The sequence below is a fragment of the Perca fluviatilis genome, chromosome 13 (genome assembly GCF_010015445.1).
Source record: "Perca fluviatilis chromosome 13, GENO_Pfluv_1.0, whole genome shotgun sequence".
NCBI classification, from domain to species: Eukaryota; Metazoa; Chordata; class Actinopteri; order Perciformes; family Percidae; genus Perca; species Perca fluviatilis.
This window is the reverse complement of record NC_053124.1, coordinates 36,805,279-36,829,121: the sequence shown is the minus strand read 5'-3', so window position 1 is coordinate 36,829,121 and position 23,843 is coordinate 36,805,279. Positions and strand designations below refer to the sequence as shown.

Genomic DNA, 23,843 nt, shown 5'->3' with positions numbered 1-23,843 from the left:
TTCTACGCAAAGAGTCATGCTAAAAGCACCACTTTAATTCTTGTGTTTACCAGAGATGTTTCTTGGAAATAAGTCATTCAGCATGAAAAAAGCATAAAACATGACTAATCGACTAAAGAAATCTAAGTTGACTAAGACTAAAACGACCGATTAGTTGACTAATCAACTAAGAGGGAGCAGCCCTACAAATCAGATGATTTCATTATGAAGCTGCGTCCCTATCACAGTGAAATCAGCTAATTAGCAAAGTATTGTTGAGACTCCCATTAACGGCCGTCTGTCTGTGTTTCAGCTTTACCTCCAGATGTTCTTAAAGTGATTATTGGTGAAGAGGAGCAGCAGGAGTGTAGCTCCAGCGTGGACCAGCAGAAGCCAGAGCCCCCCCCACACATCAAAGAGGAACAGGAGGAACTGTGGAGCAGTCAGGAGGGAGAGCAGCTTCAAGGGCTGGAGGAGGCTGATATCACCAAGTTCCCATTCACTCCTGTCCCTGTGAAGATCGAATATGATGAAGAGGAAGCTCAGTCCTCACAGTTTTATCAGAGACACACTCAGCCCATTGAAACAGAAGCTGATGGAGAGGACTATGGAGGACCAGAAGCAGCCAGGAACTCATATCTACATCCACTATTACAACCAGAGACTGAAGACCAGACTGGAGACCCTTCTGAACCTGAGACTGATGACAGTGCTGAATGGAAGGAGACCAGAGAACCTCAGTCAGCTTTAAACTCTCTGAAACATGATTCAAGACATAAGAAAACATTCAGCTGCTCTGAGTGTGGGAACAGATTTGGGACCAAGTCACACCTGAAGGCACACATGATGACTCACACAGGAGAGCAACCTTTCAGCTGCTCAGTGCGTAAGAAATCGTTTACGCAGAGTGGAGATTTACAGAAACAGATTTTTCTTGATATCCAGGGTAGAGAAAAACAGCTACGACCGTGCGAGCGCGTCGTAGCTGTTTCCTCGAGAGACATCACGGTTCGCAAACGAGCGAAGCACAACAGTTGCTCGGTGTTTGGATGTACAATTGAACAAAAAAGTCTTTTTTTAGTTCCTTCACGCGAGCCTCTGAAGAACCTGTGGGTTAATTTTATTTTGTGTGGAAATTCACCGACCCAACTTCCCAAAGTTTTGTATGTCTGCGCCAAACATTTCACCGACGACTGTTTCCTCAACTTGGGCCAATACAGAGCTGGCCTTGCTGAACGTCTGAAGATAAAGCCTGGATCAGTACCAACTCTCGTTGGCTCAGCTACGAACCTGGGACAAGTAAGTCAACTAACACTGTATAATTTTGTTGCTTCACTGTATGTGGTTACCTAGCTTGTTACCCTTGGAATGTGGCTGTAACATTAGCTATGCAGCTAACATTTATAAATCACTAAACAGTTTAGGTCCAAAATACATTTTCTGATCTGCTACTACACTATGAACCACCCAGACCTCGCAGGTCGTCTGGGACATGTCTGCTTGTTGTCCCCAGAGTCAGAACAAAATAGTCCCTCCCCCCATGTTTCTGTAACTGTCATGACTAACTGTCACTAACCCCTACCCCCTCCCCCAACCATCTTGTCGGTGATTGGCTGGAACGTGGTTTGTTGTATTTTGGTACCTATCGTGTGCCCCTAGTGTTTATTTGACATTTACACCCCCTGTGTTGTCTCAAGAGACCGGGCTTTTTCACAGGTGGCAGGCAGCTAGCGGATCAAGGAGAGTTGACTACCATTTCAGACAAAAATTAAATTGAATCAAGTTGAAACCATGCAGGAACTCATAGTGCACCTTTTAATGTATAAATCAAATTTTAAGTATTCATTTTATTCACTAAACATGCTTATCTTCTATTTTCTTACAACTTGCACCTGGAATATATACAAAGTAATAAATTGAGTACTAATTTGAGCTTGTTGTCTCTACACAGGCCAGCACATCAAGTGCTTACATTCAGCTGCCTCTCTCAAGGGATGTTGCCTGCCAGACAGACCACCTAGAAACACCTACTGTAGGCACACCGCTATCCTCAAAGACTCCGCCACCCCAATTTAGAAGTGAAGGTATGTACTTGCCACCTTCAGTACATTTTCTTTTGATGTAGTTAGTACGTATTCTGGCGTTAAAATTAATTTTGGCCGCAGGTGTCCAGGCAACTGTCTCCTGCAAAGATTTCGGTGTGGGGCCTTCAAATGCAGACCCTTTGTGCCTGTCATCGGCACCTGTAAAGAGACCACCCAAAAGACCTCGTCTAGACCTCGATGAAGAGCTGGAGGACAATCCGTTGGAGGGCAGCTCTTTAGTGGAAGCTTCAAAGGGACAGGATTCTACTTATGATCCTGCCGACTCCATCACAGCATCGGTAGACTCTACACCAACGTCGTAAGTTACTGAGTGTGAATATGTGTGTGTGGCTCGTGAGAACTTTCATAATTTTTTTATACATTTTATGGCATTCTAACATAAAGGATTAGTCTCAGTGACACTGTTGAAGTTTACAGCATTACTTTTAGGATTGTTTATGTGCATAAAGATTATTAAACCAGCTGCCAACAGGGTGATGGTTTAAAGTACAGTTCAGATGAAAGCTCATTGGCCCTCATTTATCAACTAGTGCTGTCAGTTTAACATGTTATTAACACCGTTAACGCAAACCCATTTTAACGGCGTCAATTTCTTTATCGCGAGATTAACGTTTTTTTTGGCCCAGCAGACTTTGTAGTTTTTTTTCACATGCTGTTGCAACAACTAGTAACGTTAGAAAAACTACAACACCACACCGGATCTAGCTAGACCGGAGACACAACAGGCACGCTGCCACTTGTTTGCACTTGTTTGCGAGCCAGCCAAAGAGTAGTACATACCTGCAAACTAGTCGCTTTTCGACGAAAATCGCCCTTATGAATGGGGTCCGAGACCCGGTGCTAATACGGCACCGGTGCCTTAACAACCGTTATCTACCGGACTGAATAGCAACGCAGATTTCGGTGCCTTATTTAGGTGCCACTTAGATGCCTGCGCTTCTTTCTGATGCTCTGAAAACGGACGTTAGAGGGAACTGAAACATCGCCGCACAGGAGACCAGTCAACACTACACTTAGCAGCAGGTAACGTTAGCCTACCGTTAGTCAGTCAACACTGCACTTAGCAGTAGGTAACGTTAGCCTACCGTTAGCTAGCAGCTGGATTAAACAGGTTAAAATGCTGACAGCTAAACGGTGTAAAGTGTGTCTGTATTTCACCGGAGATGTTTCCAACACCGGACTGTAGCTGCCGTTGTCTGAAAAACACAGTCATGATGTCATGTTGCTCGCCTCGCCAGCCTCGTGGTGCATTCACTGTAATTGTAAAATACCCTTTTCCCACCCAGTGGTTGTTTTCACCGTTTTGTGCTCCTTTTTTTTTTTTAAGATCAACTTTTTATTGTTTTATATTTTTGAACAGACAAATACAAGTGAACAAGGTGTTCCTTTTTTAAATATATATATATATATATCTCTTTCTTTTGCTTCAGGCACCGTTTTTAAAGTAGATAAAAATGTGCGATTAATTGCGAGTTAACTATGACATTAATGCGATTAATCGCGATTAAATAGTTTAATCATTTGACAGCACTATTATCAACCTAACGTAGAAACCAGCACAGATATGAGCGCAAAAATCATCTTAGGACAGGCTTCACGTGGGATTCAGAAAACGTTGGTATCAGAGCGTAAGAATGGTCGTACATTGATAAGTGCAAATAATTATACATTATAATAAACAAATAAAATACATTAGCCAAAGAGAGACATACCTCCATCTTTAAAATACATTAACCAAAGAGGGACATACCTCCATCTTTATAATACATTAACCAAAGAGAGACATACCTCCATCTTTAAAATACATTAACCAAAGAGAGACATACCTCCATCTTTAAAATACATTAACCAAAGAGAGACATACCTCCATCTTTATAATACATTAACCAAAGAAGGACATACCTCCATCTTTAAAATACATTAACCAAAGAGAGACATACCTCCATCTTTATAATACATTAACCAAAGAAGGACATACCTCCATCTTTATAATACATTAACCAAAGAGAGACATACCTCCATCTTTATAATACATTAACCAAAGAGAGACATACCTCCATCTTTATAATACATTAACCAAAGAGAGACATAACTCCATCTTTATAATACATTAACCAAAGAGGGACATACCTCCATCTTTATAATACATTATCCAAAGAGAGACATAACTCCATCTTTATAATACATTAACCAAAGAGGGACATACCTCCATCTTTATAATACATTAACCAAAGAGGGACATACCTCCATCTTTATAATACATTAACCAAAGAGGGACACACCTCCATCTTTATAATACATTAACCAAAGAGGGACATACCTCCATCTTTATAATACATTAACCAAAGAGGGACATACCTCCATCTTTATAATACATTACCCACAGAGGGACATACCTCCATCTTTATAATACATTAACCAAAGAGGGACATACCTCCATCTTTATAATACATTACCCAAAGAGGGACATACCTCCATCTTTATAATACATTACCCAAAGAGGGACATACCTCCATCTTTCGCCTTCTTACACCCAGTGGCAACGTGCCGAATGCCAGAGGGAGATTACTTGCCAACAAGACCAACGTTAATATTGGAGTGGCTAGAATAGCTGCGTGGAAACGATGGAGATACTAAGAGATCATTTCCGGTTCGGCCACCGTAGGAGGAGGGGCTAGAAAGTAATATTCAGTTGGTTGTCGTATACAATTTCACCGCTAGATGGGAGACATTCTTACACAATCTAGGCCTAGCTTTAAAGCGCCCATATTATGCTCATTTTCAGGTTCATAACTGTATTTTAAGGTTGTACCAGAATAGGTTTACATGGTTTAATTTTAAAAAAACACCATATTTTAGTTGTACTGCACAGCTCTCTCTCACTGCTGCAGATCCTCTTTTCACCTGGTTTCTGTTTTAGCTACAGAGTGAGACCTCTTTTCATCTTCTTCTTCTGTACTATCTTTGATTGCACTCGCACATGCTCAGTAGCTCAGATGTAGAGCATGTCAGCTAGCTAACTCTAGAGACAGTAAAAGAAAGCCTGTTTCTCCAACTTTGGTCAGTTACAAGGCAGGATTAGCTGGGAGACTTCTAAATGAGGGAGCACATGCAAGTAGTTCTTTTGTAGATTATGGTGAACTTGTGTGTGTTGTAGCAGTGCTTTGCTATTGAGAACGAGGTACCATGCTAGTGTTAGCATTAGCGTTAGCATGCTAACGCTACGAGCTAACGGTTGTGGTTAGCCACCTCGTTTTGAACAGCTCACCAGGAGACTGAAGGCAGGACACATTCAGAAACCAGATCTCACTCAAAACAGCATGGATGGATTTATTCAAAGTTTGTATGTGTGTGGAAGCACCAGAGACACAAAAGAACACCCCAAATCACCAGAAAAAGTGTTTTTTTCATAATATGGGCACTTTAAATAAACACACAGTAGCGGAGTTTATCCAGTGTCTTTTTATTTTACTTGTTTCACTCTTTTTTTTTTTTTCATGAGTCGTGACCTGTGAGGGAGAGCGCATGTCCTCCAGTCTGTTTACCTCAAAATGAGTTTTCCTTTCTTTGTGGTTTAATATAGAGAAGATTCGTCCGCTCCCACCCACAACAGCAAAAAGTACATAGTGTACGAGAACAGCATCATGGAGTTGTTTAATGTATGTCCAGTCTGCACGCGGGCATGTGATGTGAGGACCCAAAGGCTGGGGACCTTCCTGTCTGTGAAGCAGCGGTGCCCCCATTGCACGTTCACAAGGCAGTGGAATAGCCAGCCCGTCCTGGGGAGCACGCCCGCTGGAGATCTGCACCTCTCTGCCGCCATGTACCTGAGCGGGGCATCTTTCACACAAATCGAACAGGTAAACCATGTGCGACTGTAGTTACTTTGACTGTGAATGACTCCAGTGTAGATCAAATTGCATGTATCATTTATCCTCCCTACGCCAACAGGTTTTTAAGGCAATGAAGCTACAGTTGTTTGGGCATGAAACATTTCGCCGCCACGCCAGAGCTTTCGTTGAGCCGGCAGTTGTTCACCACTGGAAAGTCACGCAGGATGTGAATGTGCAGCGACTAAGTCAGGAGGAAAAAGTGATCCTTGGTGGTGACATGAGAGCTGACTCCCCAGGTATTGATACTTTACTGAAAAAGTGTAGTTTATACAAGGGGTTAGATTTAGTTTGAAGTTAAAGGTGCAGTAGGTAAGACTTATAAAACTACCTTTCTGTCATATTTGCTGAAACTGACCCTATGTTGCAGTAGAACTACATGAAGTAGGTCATTTAAAATAAATCTAGCTCCTCTGGCTTCACCTACAGCCTGGAGTGGGATTTGCAAAAATCCACTGCTCCCTGTTCAGATGCACCAATCAGGGCCAGGGGGAGTGTCTAACTCTTCAGATGCACCAATCAGGGTCAGGGGGGGGGTGTCTAACTCTTCAGATGCACCAATCAGGGCCAGTGGGGGTGTCTAACTGTTCAGATGCACCAATCAGGGTCAGGGGGGGTGTCTAACTGTTCTAATGCACTAATCAGGGCCAGGGGGTGTGTCTAACTGTTCAGATGCACCAATCAGGGCCAGGGGGGGTGTCTAACTGTTCTAATACACTAATCAGGGCCAGGGGGTGTGTCTAACTGTTCAGATGCACCAATCAGGGCCAGGGGGAGTGTCTAACTCTTCAGATGCACCAATCAGGGCCAGGGGGGGGGTGTCTAACTGTTCAGATGCACCAATCAGGGTCAGGGGGGGGTGTCTAACTGTTCTAATACACTAATCAGGGCCAGAGGGTGTGTCTAACTGTTCAGATGCACCAATCAGGGCCAGGGGGAGTGTCTAACTCTTCAGATGCACCAATCAGGGTCAGGGGGGGGTGTCTAACTGTTCTAATACACTAATCAGGGCCAGGGGGTGTGTCTAACTGTTCAGATGCACCAATCAGGGCCAGGGGGAGGTGTCTTAACTGTGTGTCAATCACTGCTCATGCACACGCATTCATTCTCCCTCGTGGGGAGGGGCTTAGTAGACGGTTTTGGGGTTTAGCGAGAAGGGGGGGGAGGGACTGAGAAGTTGTCGATGTTCAAATCCTTTGGCTAATCCTGGATCTTCACAGTCCTACCTACAGCACCTTTTTAAAAGGAGTGACCTAATTAAAATGCCAGACATAATACCAAAGTATTGAGAAATTATTACTAATGTCACTCTTTGAACAAAAACAGGCCACTCTGCAAAGTATGGGAGCTATACAATGATGGATCTCCATGCTAACACCGTTGTGGACATTCAGTTGGTTCAGGTGAGTTGTCCAAATTGATTTTGTAAAGCGGTCGTTATTTGAAAATGAAAAGTCTATAATGCATTTTCTATTCATATATTGTTTTTCTGTGTTAACAGAGCAACGAGGTTGGTGGTAGCTGCCACATGGAAAAGGAGGGCCTGACGAGGAGTCTGGCATTACTGGAGTCGCGTGGCGTCAACCTTGATTGCGTTGTGACTGACCGTCATCCACGAGTACAGCAGTTCCTCAGGGAGAGAAACATAACCCATTACTACGATGTCCGGCACATGGCGAAAGGTATATTGTCAGTGCTGATATGGAGCGGAGTAGGGCTGTGTATTGGCAAGAATCTGGTGATACGATGCCTATCACGATACATGGGTCACGATTCAATATATAGCAATATATATAAGTATACTTTTCGAAAAACTAATATTTAAAAAAGGACTTGATGTGCATAAAGTTTACTTTAGGTAAACAATTCAGTACACAGAAAATCAAACTGCCAGTTTGGGATTGTGGTTCCCAGGTTCTTAGTGAGCTAATGTTTATATGCTAAAGTAGGCCAAAGGTCAGCCATAGCTACGTTGTTAGCTTCTAGCAAAAAGTCAGGCCCTGCTAGGCACTGTTAGGCCCTGCTACGCACTACTAGGCACTGTTAGGCCCTGCTACGCACTGTTAGGCACTGTTAGGCCCTGCTACGCACTGTTAGGCACTGTTAGGCCCTGCTAGGCCCTGTTAGGCACTGTTAGGCCCTGCTAGGCACTGTTAGGCCCTGCTAGGCCCTGCTAGGCCCTGTTAGGCACTGTTAGGCCCTGCTACGCACTGTTAGGCACTGTTAGGCCCTGCTACGCACTGTTAGGCCCTGCTACGCACTGTTAGGCCCTGCTACGCACTGTTAGACTCTGTAAGCCCTTAGCTCACGCGACTGTTAGGCACTGTTAGGCCCCTGCTATCCTTACTGTGTTAGGCACTGTTAAGCACTGCTAGGCGAGGACACTAGTGGTGCGTCTCAGCATAGCCATCTAGCGGTAGGGGGTTTAAACACAACATTAACGTGAACCACTGTCTTACATGAATATTTTTGCACGTAAACTTAAAAAATTATTTAAAAAAATAAATCGTTATTGCGTTTTTGGAAATCAATACAGTATTGCAAAATAAAATATTGCGATACTCAAGTGTATCGATTTTTTTCTTACACCCCTAGAGCGGATTGATGTCCATAGTCCATTATACCAAACACAATCTATCAGTTTTGCTCCAGCCTTTTCCTTTCTTTGAGTTGTTAGTGATATCCTTTTTGGTGAGAAGGACCTGATGTTGGAGTTTTTTTTAAGCTTGCGTAAAGCTCCCATTTGGTGAAAAGACTTTTCCTTACTGTGAAATTGTGACACTATGAGTAAATGGTAACACATGCTTTGTATTTTGCCTTCATTGTAGGAATTTCGAAGAAACTGGAAGCAATCAGTAAGCAGAAAGACTGTGAGGAGCTCAAGAAGTGGATGAAAAGCATCAACGACCACATATACTGGACGGCAGCTGGCTCAACCTCCGGGCCAGAGAGAATCGCAAAGTGGACCGCGGTCCTGAACCATGTTCGAGATGTCCACACACACGAGGATCCTCTTTACCCCGAGTGCGAGCATGTGATCCGCAAGACAACTGACAAGAGGAAATGGCTCCAAGCAGGTAGTTCATCAATGTACAGGCTAAGTGTCACTTTCAGAAATGTACCAGAGATCATTGCTGTAATATTCTGTACTGTATTGTTTTCTAATATGATATTTTCTTATTGTCTGCAGCAACTCCAGCTTTCTACAAGTTGGAGAAGTTGCTGACAAACAAAAGAACGCTGAAGGATGTTGCAAATCTGAGCCCCCACCACCAGACGTCATGGTTGGAGGCTTTCCGTGCCGTCGTCCTTCGTTTTGCCCCAAAGAATGTTGTCTTTTCCTTTATTGGAATGCTGTGCAGGTGAAAGAGAGTTTGTTTGCTTCATACTTTTGGGAATTGTAGGCTTAAATATCTGTCAATCTTAAAGGTGCTGTAGGTAGGATTGTGAAGATCCAGAACTTAGCCCACTTCCCAGCCCTTCCCCTGTTTTTGCTGAAGCCCAAACGGTCTCCTAAGCCCCTCCCCCCACTAGGGAGAATGAATGCTTGTACATGAACAGTGATTGACATGCAGTTAGACATCCCCGGCCCTGATTGGTGCATCTGAACAGGGAGCGGTAGATTTTTGTAATTCACACTCCAGGCTGTAGGTGGTGCCAGAGGAGCAGGATTTATTTTAAATGACCTGCTTCATGTAGTTCTACTGGAACATAGGGTCAGTTTCAGCAGATATGACAGAAAGGTAGTTTTATAAGGCTTACATACTGCACCTTTAACCCGTTTACTCTTGTCCTTCCAGACTCTACCTGGCTGCTATGCATTATAATGAGAATGCGGACCGACCACAGGCCGAAACGGAGGAAGGTGTACCTCTCTTGGAAATCTCCTTTCCCAAGGCTAGGAAGGGAGAGTGCAGAGCTAACCCTCAAAAGACACAGCCCACCTTTGGTAAGGGTTCAAATCAATAAACACATATTATGGAATTCTAAAATGTATTTCAACAACACATTCTCACTCCCATCTGGTAAAATACGGACGCTTGGTCAGGTGCCTTTGTCGTTTTTATTGACGCTAACAGTCTCCTTTAGCGTCACATAATGCGCTTAAGGAAGAGGTCGTGGGTGGGCTTACGTTTCCGTGACACGTGGGAAGAACGGGACGGTTGTACGGTGGCCCTGAAGTGCAAATCACAACAGCAAATAGAAAAACGCAACAGCAAATCATAAAACACAACGGCAAATAGGAAAACATTTCAACAAATCATAAAATTTCATATTTGCTGTTGTGTTTTCCTATTTGCTGTTGTGATTTGCACTTCAGGGCCACCGTACAAACCGGGTTTAGGAAACGTGACACGCGGGACCCGATCCCCGGTCTCCTGGGTGTAAGTCCTGTGTTGTTTGACCCATCCAACCCCCCCCCCCCCAACCAGCCTCCCTACTTTGAATTTCGGCCTTTCATACTACTCACTACCGTAGTCGCTCTTAGTGCTACGTCATATAAAGAGACTTGAGTCTATATAAAAGAGACTTCAGATACAGTATTAGGGGACCACTAAGGTCTATATAAAAGAGACTTCAGATACAGTATTAGGGGACCACTAAGGTCTATATAAAAGAGACTTCAGATACAGTATTAGGGGACCACTAAGGTCTATATAAAAGAGACTTCAGATACAGTATTAGGGGACCACTAAGGTCTATATAAAACAGACTTCAGATACAGTATTAGGGGACCACTAAGGACTATATAAAACAGACTTCAGATACAGTATTAGGGGACCACTAAGGCCTATATAAAAGAGACTTCAGATACAGTATTAGGGGACCACTAAGGACTATATAAAACAGACTTCAGATACAGTATTAGGGGACCACTAAGGTCTATATAAAAGAGACTTCAGATACAGTATTAGGGGACCACTAAGGTCTATATAAAAGAGACTTCAGATACAGTATTAGGGGACCACTAAGGTCTATATAAAAGAGACTTCAGATACAGTATTAGGGGACCACTAAGGTCTATATAAAAGAGACTTCAGATACAGTATTAGGGGACCACTAAGGTCTATATAAAACAGACTTCAGATACAGTATTAGGGGACCACTAAGGTCTATATAAAAGAGACTTCAGATACAGTATTAGGGGACCACTAAGGCCTATATAAAAGAGACTTCAGATACAGTATTAGGGGACCACTAAGGTCTATATAAAAGAGACTTCAGATACAGTATTAGGGGACCACTAAGGTCTATATAAAAGCATCCAAAGAGCACCATGTCATGGGACCTTTTTTAAAAAAAAAAAAAAAAAAGAAAAAGCAGGAAAAAAAACAAAACCCAACCAATTAAAAAGAGCTTGTGTTTTATGATGCAGGTTATGTCGCTGACATGATGGACCTCATTTTTGAGAAAGTCTTCGTCAACCCTACGCCATACACCGCTGCGCTGTTGGCCATCCCTGTCCCAGAGGACCTATCGGGGCAGTACGAGAAGCCGGACGGTTTGAACCCCACGTAGTGGCCTTCCTCATCAGGAAACGCAAGCTGGAATCAGGACCCGGATCCTGCGTCCCCCAGGAGGCCCCCAGCACCAGCTCACAAAGGACTGATAGGAGTGATACCGACTAGCGACTGCAGAGATTTCTCATTGGTTTGTCTTTCTCGTCTGATGTAAATAAATCTTGACACCACGTGTGTCAAATCCGGCCCTTCCCAAATTTGGATCCGGCCCAACTATTTAGGTTCGAGACTCAGAAATTCCCAAATTCAGGCCTGTGAAACCGGTGGTACTGAGTCGGGGTAGCCTACTTTTTAAAAATGTAACCAGAATGCATTGTTTTACTTGATTTGCTCAATTCTAGGACAGCTTTCTTTATTTTTAAAGATTATTTTTCAGCCTTTTTTTGACAGGACAGCTGAAGACATGTAAGGGGAGAGAGAGAGAGGGGGGAATGAGATGTAGCAAAGGGGCCGCAGGTTGGAGTCGAACCCACGGCCCACTGCGTCGAGGAGCAAAACCAAACGGCCACCCAAGGACAGCTTTTTTTAGGGCTTTGTGTGGGCCAAATGTGAAAGTATGTAAAAACATGCAATAAAACAATCCCAAATATTTGACTCTTTCGATTATTCAAAGCATGTCAATAAGCTCTATGTGTCTGGCCCCTCCCTGAAGTGATTATCATGTTCTAGTGTGGCCCTTAGTGAGATTGAGTTTGATACCAACCGGTCTACACTATTGAATTAAAATTAGGCACAAGATTTGTTGGTGGAATCAACAGTCAAAACTCGAGACTTTATTTATTATGTTAACTTCTGTAACAAAGCACAACTTACTGGTGTATTCCTCTCAAACGTAGAGGACCATAGTCAGCTCTGTAGATTTGGCCAGCACTCTGCAGCGAGTAGACATTGAGCCAGACAGGCTCCAATCCAGGATGGTCAACCACACATGGGAGCTGTTCTTCCACCTCCCGTAGTCTTCCAGTAACCTATTTTGCCTTTTCATCTGACATCGCTGTATTCTTTCTCTTTATATAGGCTTTTTTTTTTTTTCTACCAAAAATTATTCATGCTGGTTAGGGGTACATGGCTTAAAAACACAGTACAAAGGGGCAACATTATTGAAAAAAGATTGAGAAACACTAATCCAAGGTGCAGTCAGAAGAGATGTGTTGTTAGGCTTCAGATACAGTATTTGGGGACCACTAAGGTCTATATAAAAGAGACTTCAGATACAGTATTTGGGGACCACTAAGGTCTATATAAAAGAGACTTCAGATACAGTATTAGGGGACCACTAAGGTCTATATAAAAGAGACTTCAGATACAGTATTAGGGGACCACTAAGGTCTATATAAAAGAGACTTTAGATACAGTATTTGGGGACCACTAAGGTCTATATAAAAGAGACTTCAGATACAGTATTAGGGGACCACTAAGGTCTATATAAAAGAGACTTCAGATACAGTATTAGGGGATCACAGAGGCGCTGTGTGTGTGTTAATTCATGTTTTACTATGTTGTCTTGTCACACTAGGTGTCACCACCAGGGAAAGTGCAGTTGAATTTCGTTGTTATGTGCCATGACAATATTCTAATTGTGGGATATTTATGCTTTTTATGGGTACAGCATGCAACTCGCGCCCTATTGCTTTCATACTAAAGATTTCAGACAGACTAAACAACCTCACAGACTGCTTGAGCTCCTAAATCAACAACATGTTAGTGTGGTGGGACGTCGGACGCAGCCAGAGTGGGACACATCTGCCCGGAAGTTGTTGGTACGACCCATAATACCGTCCGTCCCCGGAACTAATGTTAACTGTGTGTGTGTCACATCGTGATGAGGACGGCGGAGAAAAAAGCGCCAGTGTTTAGTTTTTTTTAAGAAGAAAGAAAAGTCCCAAACTGCTGGATGTGGTTTTAAAAGCTGAAACGGAGCTACACAGAGCAGGTTTGTTTTCTTTTTTAATGTCGCAGGGAGTCGGTGCTAAAGCTAAGGTTAGCCGCTAGCAGCTAGCTCCTGCTAAGCTAACGTGTTGTTGTTGTATTTCCTGAAACAGGTCGGGGAGAAGAGGAGCAGAGCCGCGAGGAACTTTAACATGAAGTCTGAGAGGAAGCTGTCAGCGGACCAGGGGACAGGTGGGACACATTTACATCTGAAATATATAGAAATATATATACAAGCTATGTGTCTATACATGGATATACAAGCTGTTTACATCTGATACATGTATATAGAAGCTATGTGTGTATACATGGATATAGAAGCTATGTGTGTATATATGGATATAGAAGCTATGTGTGTATATATGGATATAGAAGCTATGTGTGTATACATGGATATAGAAGCTATGTGTGTATACATGGATATAGAAGCTATGTGTGTATACATGGATATAGAAGCTATGTGTGTATACATGTATATAGAAGCTATGTGTGTATACATGTATATAGAAGCTATGTGTGTATACATGTATATAGAAGCTATGTGTGTATACATGGATATAGAAGCTATGTGTGTATACATGGATATAGAAGCTGTGTGTATACATGTATATAGAAGCTATGTGTGTCCATACATGGATATAGAAGCTATGTGTGTATACATGTATATAGAAGCTATGTGTGTATACATGTATATAGAAGCTATGTGTGTATACATGGATATAGAAGCTGTTTGTGTATACATGGATATAGAAGCTATGTGTGTATACATGGATATATAAGCTGTTTGTGTATACATGGATATAGAAGCTATGTGTCTATACATGGATATACAAGCTGTTTACATCTGATACATGTATATAGAAGCTATGTGTGTATACATGGATATAGAAGCTATGTGTGTATACATGGATATAGAAGCTATGTGTGTATACATGTATATAGAAGCTATGTGTGTATACATGTATATAGAAGCTATGTGTGTATACATGTATATAGAAGCTATGTGTGTATACATGTATATAGAAGCTATGTGTGTCCATACATGGATATAGAAGCTATGTGTGTATACATGTATATAGAAGCTATGTGTGTATACATGTATATAGAAGCTATGTGTGTATACATGTATATAGAAGCTATGTGTGTATACATGTATATAGAAGCTATGTGTGTATACATGTATATAGAAGCTATGTGTGTGTATACATGGATATAGAAGCTATGTGTGTATACATGTATATAGAAGCTATGTGTGTATACATGTATATAGAAGCTGTGTGTGTATACATGTATATAGAAGCTATGAGTGTATACATGTATATAGAAGCTATGTGTGTATACATGTATATAGAAGCTATGTGTGTATACATGTATATAGAAGCTATGTGTGTCCATACATGGATATAGAAGCTATGTGTGTATACATGTATATAGAAGCTATGTGTGTATACATGTATATAGAAGCTGTGTGTGTATACATGGATATAGAAGCTATGAGTGTATACATGGATATAGAAGCTATGTGTGTATACATGGATATAGAAGCTATGTGTGTCCATACATGGATATAGAAGCTATGTGTGTCCATACATGGATATAGAAGCTATGTGTGTATACATGGATATAGAAGCTATGTGTGTATACATGTATATAGAAGCTATGTGTGTATACATGGATATAGAAGCTGTGTGTGTATACATGGATATAGAAGCTGTGTGTGTATACATGGATATAGAAGCTATGTGTGTATACATGTATATAGAAGCTGTGTGTGTCCATACATGGATATAGAAGCTATGTGTGTGTGTATACATGGATATAGAAGCTATGTGTGTGTGTATACATGGATATAGAAGCTATGTGTGTATACATTAAGGTGACCAGATTTCTGAGACAATATTCGGGGACATTTTCAGCTCAGAAGCGTAAATACCTCCAAAAAAGGTAATGTCTTTATCTCTGTAAAACTTAAAACGGGGACACTGTCCCAGGGGCGTCACTAGACCTAGAGCTGCACTGGGGCACAAGCCCCCGGGGGGTCCATGGACATGCTCCCCTGTAAGAAACCTTTGTCTATTTTAAGGGTTAAATGCATCAATCTGGTGCACTTTGAAAAGAAATTCAGAGGTTAGACTTGATTATTCTTATCTATGGATGGAAATACTGTATTTGTGCTGCAGCCTGAACTATTTTGCACTCCAGAATTCTAACCATGCACACACAGGTGGAATAGTTTTTTCTTCATATTTTTGCATTAATGTCACTAGGAAGCATACCAGTATAAATATATATATTCAATACATAAGTATGTGGGATTGTCTGGAATCTGGCAATATAATAACCATTATGGTGGGATACACTGGCTAAGCAATTAAAAAACAAATGTCTGTGCTAACATAAATAGTTTACATGAGAATACATTATAATTTTGGCCCAAAGTTGGAGACCATGTAGAAATTTTGTTGCAATTTCAAAACCGGATTACCCGGGAACCGCTTGTTGTACCGATGCATATGTTGAGTGAAGAGTTTGTGAGATATTTCACAGAGAGTAATGGGTGTGCAGAGATTTATGCAGAATGCAGATATGATAACATTTCATGTAAGTTGAATGTTAATTTTCTCGCAAACCATTTGTCACAGCAACTGGCGCCAATATCATTGGAAAGCTTAGATTCTGGTAGAGGTGGTTGTGTCAGACTCACGCCTTTGGCTGAGTCTCTATCTGTCAGAGGGAGAGCAGGAGTGCGGTTGTGAAGAAGTTGGGAACTTCATGGCGCAGATTAACACTTTTGCATGCACTATATCCGTGTCGCATTCTCATTAGGGGCTGAGCCCCCCTAAAGGTCTGATCCTAGAATCGCCCCTGCTGCTACTTCATACTTGTACTCAAAGCTTGTATGGTGGCTAGTCCAGATGTCAGCGGTAGTTGACACATACTCTAAGCCAGGGGTGTCACACAGGGAATGAGAATCACATCAAGGGCCAGACATGTATAGTTTAAAACATGTCATTTCATGTCTCATATAGTCTTCTCACTTACAGCTTGGTCGACTTAAAGCCCTAAAAAAGTCAGCAAAAAAGTTTCTTAGCCATCGTAGAATTTAGCAAATCAAGCAAAACAAAGATTTCACTTTTATAAGCAGCTACCACAAAGCTGACTCCCAGCAGCCTGTTTCACAGCCTGCATATGAAACTATCTGCTTCTGGGGGCATTTATCAAAGTCTAAATCTGCTCTGAGTGTTGCGTAATTAGTGTGAAAAACAGTTTCCTGTCTTTTTTGATTGGCGCACAACTGGTTGGGCCAAAATTCATTGTGAACCTAAATTGGTATTCGGGCCGCATCCAAATATGCGGGCCGCGGAAATGTTTCCTTCAGCTCAGTTTTCATCTCGACCACCAGCTGGAGCAGAGTGGAGGAATGAGTTAATTTAAGGGTGGTAGTGTAAAAGCTCAGTTTTGTATGGTGACCTTTGGGGACCCGGGATAAATCAGATGATTTCATTATGAAGCTGCGTCCTTATCACAGTGAAATCGGCTAATTAGCAAAGTATTGTTGAGACTCCCATTAACGGCTGTCTGTCTGTGTTTCAGTTTTACCTCCAGATGTTCTTAAAGTGATTGTTGGTGAAGAGGAGCAGCAGGAGTGTAGCTCCAGTGTGGACCAGCAGGAGCCAGAGCCCCCCCCACACATTAAAGAGGAACAGGAGGAACTGTGGAGCAGTCAGGAGGGAGACCAGCTTCAAGGGCTGGAGGAGGCTGATATCACCAAGTTCCCATTCAATCCTGTCCCTGTGAAGAGTGAAGATGATGAAGAGGAAGCTCAGTCCTCACAGCTTCATCAGAGACAAACTCAACACATGGAAACAGAAGCTGATGGAGAGGACTGTGGAGGACCAGAACCAGCCAGGAACTCACATCCACTTTTACAACCAAAGACTGAAGACCAGACTGGAGACTCTTCTGAACCTGAGACTGATGACAGTGTTGATAGTGATTTTTGGAAGGAGACAAGACAGCGTCGGTCAGATGAGAGAAACTGTGCTGATGAGAAATCATTTAGCTGCTCTAACTGTGGGAAAACATTTGCCTGTGAGGCAGATCTGAAAACACACATGAAATGTCACACAAGAGAAAAAGCTTACAGCTGCTCAGTTTGTAAGAAATCTTTTAAGCAGAGTGGAAGTTTACCGATACATATGAGAGTTCACACAGGAGAGAAACCATTCAGCTGCTCTGAGTGTGGTAAAGCTTTTACACAGAAGTTAAGTTTACAGAGACACATGGTCCACCACACAGGAGAGAAACCTTTTAGCTGTTCTGAGTGTGGGAAAAGATTTGGCCGCAAGTCATCTCTAAGGAGACACATGACAACTCACACAGGAGTGAAATCTTTCAGCTGCCCAGTCTGTAAGAAATCTTTAACAGAGAGAGGAAGTTTACGGTCACACATGAGAATCCACACAGGAGAAAAACCTTTTAGTTGCTCAGTCTGTATGAAATCTTTTACACAGAGAGGAAATTTAAAGGCACACATGAGAACTCATTAAGAAGAGAAACCATTTAGCTGTTAAGTTTGTGCTAAAACCTTTACAAATAGATGAAGTATGTCCGAACTCATGGCAGTGCAGACTGTTTGCCTGGCGTTCTGATGTCAAAAGACTGTCTGGTCCTACTACCACTTACAGCTCATGCACTCCGGCTCTAACAACCCCAAGACTCTCTTCTCCACAATAAACAAACTTCTTAACCACCCTGGCAACATTTCTATAACCTTCACAGTGGACAAATGCAACTCTTTTCTCAATTTTTTTCAATCCAAAATCAACACCATTTACAACAACTTGACCACCTCCCCTGCTCCTTCAACTACCACACCAGAGTATGAGGGCGTGCCCTGACAGTACCTAGGTAGCCAATCAGAAGCAGAGTATGAGGGTGAGCACTGACAGTACCTAGGTAAGGACTACTAGCCAGTCAGAAGCAGAGTATGAGGGCGTGCCCTGACAGTACCTACTGTAGGTAAGGACTACTAGCCAGTCAGAAGCAGAGTATGAGGGCGTGCCCTGACAGTACCTAGGTAGCCAGTCAGAAGCAGAGTATTAAACAGAGATCTCAACCATGCAGCCTACAGGCAACTGTGGAGCCTGAACGCCCTCTGGAACAAAGGAATCAGGCCTGTTGTAATTGTTGCAGCCTAAATTTCACACCTCCATGCAAAAGTACACGTTACCACGAGGGAAGGGAGTCTCAAAATGGCCAAGGAAGCAGGAAGTCCTGAATTTCCATTGGCTAAGCAGAACCTGAATGCAGCGTGAGTCCATGTTCGGTGGCCGGAATATAAAACTTCCCGTCACTTCCCCCTCCCTAGTCTTCCGCTGCGATGCGAGTTGCTACAAGGATGCACGCCAAACGTTTGTGCTAAATTGTTCCATTTTCCGGACAAAGTGGACTATTGGAAAACAAAGTTTTTCTCAAGTCGACTGAACTTGTTCTCACTGCCTGTGAAGAGACAAGTTTCCGAGGATCGCTGACGGGCGATCCGGACTTCGTTCTGTTTTACCGTGGAAAATCTATGTCTGTCTATATCTGACTGTATTATCAGTAACGTTATCCCAGGGTCATCAAACAGTCTCTTGTTAGTCCACGTTCATTAAAGCTAGGACATTAAAGACCAGTATGTCTTAGCCTGTTACATGAATAAACTCCATGTAACTGTTACAGTTTGGACCGTAGCAGCAACGTTATTAGTATTATTACTTAAGATCAGGATTTTTTTTTTTATATTATTTGGGCGCAGAATGCCACACAGCTACTTTTCAGCATTGTACCAAACCAAAACAAACTATCGTAAATATGACACAGATTAAAGATTAACCGCTAACAAGGTCCACGCTCATCAATTAGAATGGTTTGTTTTCCCCAACGGCAAGAAACGGAAATGAGGTTTCAGTGGCCGTTCCCGGTAATGCCGACCAAGTCCATTCTGACCGGTCACAGATTTCGATGTAACACCGGAAAAGCCTAACTGCTTTTTTATGGTTCTGCAGAGGCTCCACGCAGAGCTTTCGCCGTAGCCTACGTTAAGTGGCCTGGTGTTTATACTTGTGAGCTGGTGTGTGCGTCGAACCGGCATGTGTTTTTTTGTTGTTAGGGGGGAATACGCCCAAAACACACCTCTGATTAATGAAGACACTAAGGACAACCCTTTAGAACCAGGCGCCCGGCACACGGACCCTTTTCTCTGCCGTAAAAACTAGCCAAAGTGGATTTGGACACGCCCTAAACGCACCTGCACCAGGCGCTTCACACCGTGCGCTCAGATCGTTGAAATAGGGCCCCCAGTTGTTTTATAAATGGGTTTTTACATTCTTAACTTATTTGTATGAAATACTTTTAGACATATTTTCCAGTTATGCGTGCATATTGCTGTCTTTCTTATTTTCATTTGATTGTATTTGTGTTTGGTATTTCACTCTGTACTCAGGTCTCTCAATGGGATTTACTGATCAAATAAAAATAATATATATACTGTCTATATATATATATATATATATATATATATATATATATATATATATATATATATATATTCTTTCACGCTGATAGCATTTTATCTTCTTTTTAACCTAATTTCACTTCTGAATGCTTTTATTTCTTACTGCAGCTATGGGACTTTATGCACGTATTGACTCTCTCTCTCTTCAGCATCTTCTGTCTCTTTCTCTCTTCAGCAGCATCTTCTCTCTCTCTCTTCAGCATCTTCTGTGTCTCTCTCTCTCTCTTCAGCATCTTCTGTGTCTCTCTCTCTCTCTTCAGCATCTTCTGTGTCTCTCTCTCTCTCTTCAGCATCTTCTCTCACTCTCTCTCTTCAGCAGCATCTTTTCTCTCTCTCTCTCTTCAGCATCTTCTGTGTCTCTCTCTCTCTTCAGCATCTTCTCTCACTCTCTCTCTCTCTCTCTTCAGCAGCATCTTTTCTCTCTCTCTCTCCAGCATCTTCTGTCTCTCTCTCTCTTCAGCATCTTCTGTGTCTCTCTCTTCAGCATCTTCTCTCTCTCTCTCTCTTCAGCATCTTCTGTGTCTCTCTCTTCAGCATCTTCTCTCACTCTCTCTCTCTTCAGCATCTTCTGTGTCTCTCTCTTCAGCATCTTCTCTCACTCTCTCTCTCTTCAGCAGCATGTTTTCTCTCTCTCTCTCTCTCTTCAGCATCTTCTGTGTCTCTCTCTTCAGCATCTTCTCTCACTCTCTCTCTCTTCAGCAGCATGTTTTCTCTCTCTCTCTCTCTTCAGCATCTTCTGTGTCTCTCTCTCTCTCTCTCTTCAGCATCTTCTGTGTCTCTCTCTCTCTCTCTTCAGCATCTTCTGTGTCTCTCTCTCTCTTCAGCAGCATCTTTTCTCTCTCTCTTCAGCAGCATCTTCTCTCTCTCTCTCTTCAGCATCTTCTGTGTCTCTCTCTCTCTCTTCAGCATCTTCTGTGTCTCTCTCTCTCTCTCTTCAGCATCTTCTGTGTCTCTCTCTCTCTTCAGCAGCATCTTTTCTCTCTCTCTTCAGCATCTTCTGTGTCTCTCTCTCTCTTCAGCATCTTCTCTCACTCTCTCTCTCTCTTCAGCAGCATCTTTTCTCTCTCTCTCTTCAGCAGCATCTTTTCTCTCTCTCTCTCTCTTCAGCAGCATCTTTTCTCTCTCTCTCTCTTCAGCAGCATCTTTTCTCTCTCTCTCTCTTCAGCAGCATCTTTTCTCTCTCTCTCTCTCTCTCTCTCTCTTCAGCAGAATCTTTTCTCTCTCTCTCTCTCTCTCTTCAGCATCTTCTGTGTCTCTCTCTCTCTTCAGCATCTTCTCTCTCTCTCTCTTCAGCATCTTCTGTGTCTCTCTCTCTCTTCAGCATCTTCTCTCTCTCTCTCTCTCTTCAGCAGCATCTTTCTCTCTCTCTCTCTCTCTCTTCAGCAGCATCTCCAGACTGATCTCAAACATTTCTGTCACTTTTTTTCAACGTTTTTTTTGTCTAATCAATTTTGTGAAATAGTTATCAATGCTTTAGAATTGAATCAGTGAAAGTAGTTAACTGTTCCTTTTATTTTACGTGAGAGGAGCGCTGTAGTGAACCAGCCACGTTGTTTTGTTGCTAGGATTCGGTTGAAAGAAAAGCCAAATGTCTGATATACAGAAAACAGGGGGGTTAAGAGAACTCCGAGAGCAGCCGGTGACACAGGAGTCATCCTTTCTGTTGGAATCAACCCTCATCTTCTCCCGGGTCCAAAATCATCCCTTTACAACGTTTCTGACGCTTTTTTAAAACATTGTTTGTGTGTGTGTGTGTGTTTGTTTGTTTGTTTATTTAGGATCCTCATTAACTCCTTCATTGCAGGTGCTATTCTTCCTGAGGTACTTACAACTCACTTGTAAATGTGGCAGTGCAATAATACATACACATAACATCATAAACAAATGAAAAATAAAAATTTTAAAACGAAAACTCAACATACACTATAATTTCTTGACAAAAATAACAAAATACCCACACATAAGACAAGGACAGACACATAGCTCCACCAGTGCAGTCATTGGGCATTCCTTACTTTCAGGTTGAACACCTTTTTTTTTTTTTTTTAAATAGACAGGTATATCCACATACTATCGTACTATAACATGTCTTTCATCCTCTCTGGACAAATCTCACAATTGACCAAACATACATATTTTGTTAAACCTCAACCAATGTTGTTTCTTTGTCTACTCAACTTCTTTAAACAATAGATATGTTTTAACTAAACTTTTAAATCTCCTTTTACTGCTTTCTTGTGTTATTTGTTCAGCTAACACATTCCATTCTTGCATTGCTCTAACATGACCATGCGTTTAACAGTATCAGTCTCTGCTTTTGGTAAAGTAAAGTTACCTCTTGTGGCATGTCTAGTCGCATAGTCGTGTATATCTAAACTGAAAGGTAATTTATTATACAAAATAGATGGTTTCTTTGTAACAAGAATATTCCTAAAAAACAAACACATAATGAATAGAATAATCTATTTCTCACAAATAACCAACCTAAACATTTGTGTATTGTAACATTTGTCTGATATCCACACCTAAGCACAATACACGTGGCTCTATTTTGAACCATTTGCAAGTTATTTTTTCTTGAGTTGTGTGTGTTTGTGTCTCTGTGTGAGTTTGTGTGTGTTTGTCTGTGTGTGTGTTTGTGTGTGTTTGTCTATGTGTGTGTGTTTGTGTCTCTGTGTGAGTTTGTGTGTGTTTGTCTGTGTGTGTGTTTGTGTGTGTTTGTCTATGTGTGTGTGTTTGTGTCTCTGTGTGAGTTTGTGTGTGTGTCTGTGTTTGTCTGTGTGTGTGTCTCTGTCTGTCTGTCATATACATATTAATTGTACAAATTATTATGAATAATATATGTTGTATTGAAGTGGATAAAGAGGAGACTTTATTGAGCCGGTGGTGAAATTCACAAGCTAGCTGCCAAATCAAACTTCCGCTGTTATTTTGGTGAAAGTAACTCAAAAGTAGTGTATAGCATTACAATTCCGAGACAGTAATATTGTAATGTAACTAATTACTCTCAAATGACAGTAACTAGTAATCTAAAATGTATTACATTTTGGAAGTAACTTGCCCAAACACTGATCACAGACTGCTTTAGCTCCTAAATCAATAACATAACATATAATAATAACAACAATAAGAATAACAATAACATGGTGGGACACATCTGCCCGGAAGTTGTTGGTACGACCCGTAATACCGTCCGTCCCCGGAACTAACGTTAACCGTGTGTGTGTCACATCGTGGTGAGGACGGCGGAGTAAAAGGCGCCAGTGTTTAGTTTCTTAAGAAGAAAGAAAGGTCCCAAACTGCTGGATGTGGTTTTAAAAGCTGAAACGAAGCTCCACAGAGCAGGTTGGTTTTCTTTTTTAATGCCGCAGGGAGTCGGTGCTAAAGCTAAGGTTAGCCGCTAGCAGCTAGCTGCTGCTAACGGTGAAATGGAAATCCAAGGGAATGGATTATTGGAGTTTAGTGAGAAATATCAACTTTAATGCAATGTCTAGCGTTGTGACAGATGGTTGAAAGATTAGGTTCGATTCAACTTTATTGTCATTGTGCAGAGTACAAAGACAGGCAGTTTGCGTCCAACCAGAAGTGCAAAAAGAGCAGAAAAGTGCAATGTGATATACAAGTATAGCCAGGACAAGAAATATAGTGCAGTGTTATAAGAGCAGAATGAATATGGTTATGTAATATGAACAACATGTACAGATGTGTGCAATGTAGTAGCAGTAACATTATAGTAGTAGTATAATAATGTAATCATATAGATATATACAGTGTATTAGCAGAATATATAATAAGAAAAATAGAATAAATATGGATATTCAGTATGAACCATATAGACAGATATGTACAGCTATGTGCA

At 41.8% G+C, this 23,843-nt stretch overlaps 1 protein-coding gene and 1 long non-coding RNA gene across 2 annotated transcripts; both read left to right on the top strand.

Annotated features, from left to right (window-relative positions):
• Positions 1–461: 461 nt before the first annotated feature.
• LOC120571041 lies at positions 462–12,087 on the top strand. The gene is made up of 11 exons (XM_039819741.1): positions 462–1,278; positions 1,931–2,063; positions 2,145–2,382; positions 5,668–5,944; positions 6,036–6,213; positions 7,301–7,377; positions 7,476–7,656; positions 8,803–9,051; positions 9,165–9,336; positions 9,775–9,923; positions 11,352–12,087. The coding sequence occupies exons 1-11, from the start codon at positions 823–825 to the stop codon at positions 11,492–11,494; spliced, it is 2,253 nt and encodes a 750-aa protein (XP_039675675.1). The 5' UTR covers positions 462–822; the 3' UTR covers positions 11,495–12,087.
• Positions 12,088–13,274: 1,187 nt separating this feature from the next.
• On the top strand, positions 13,275–17,155 carry LOC120571086. Its single transcript, XR_005641176.1, has 3 exons — positions 13,275–13,429; positions 13,539–13,617; positions 17,020–17,155. It is a non-coding gene; the product is annotated as an uncharacterized LOC120571086 (long non-coding RNA).
• The last annotated feature ends 6,688 nt before the right edge of the window (positions 17,156–23,843 follow it).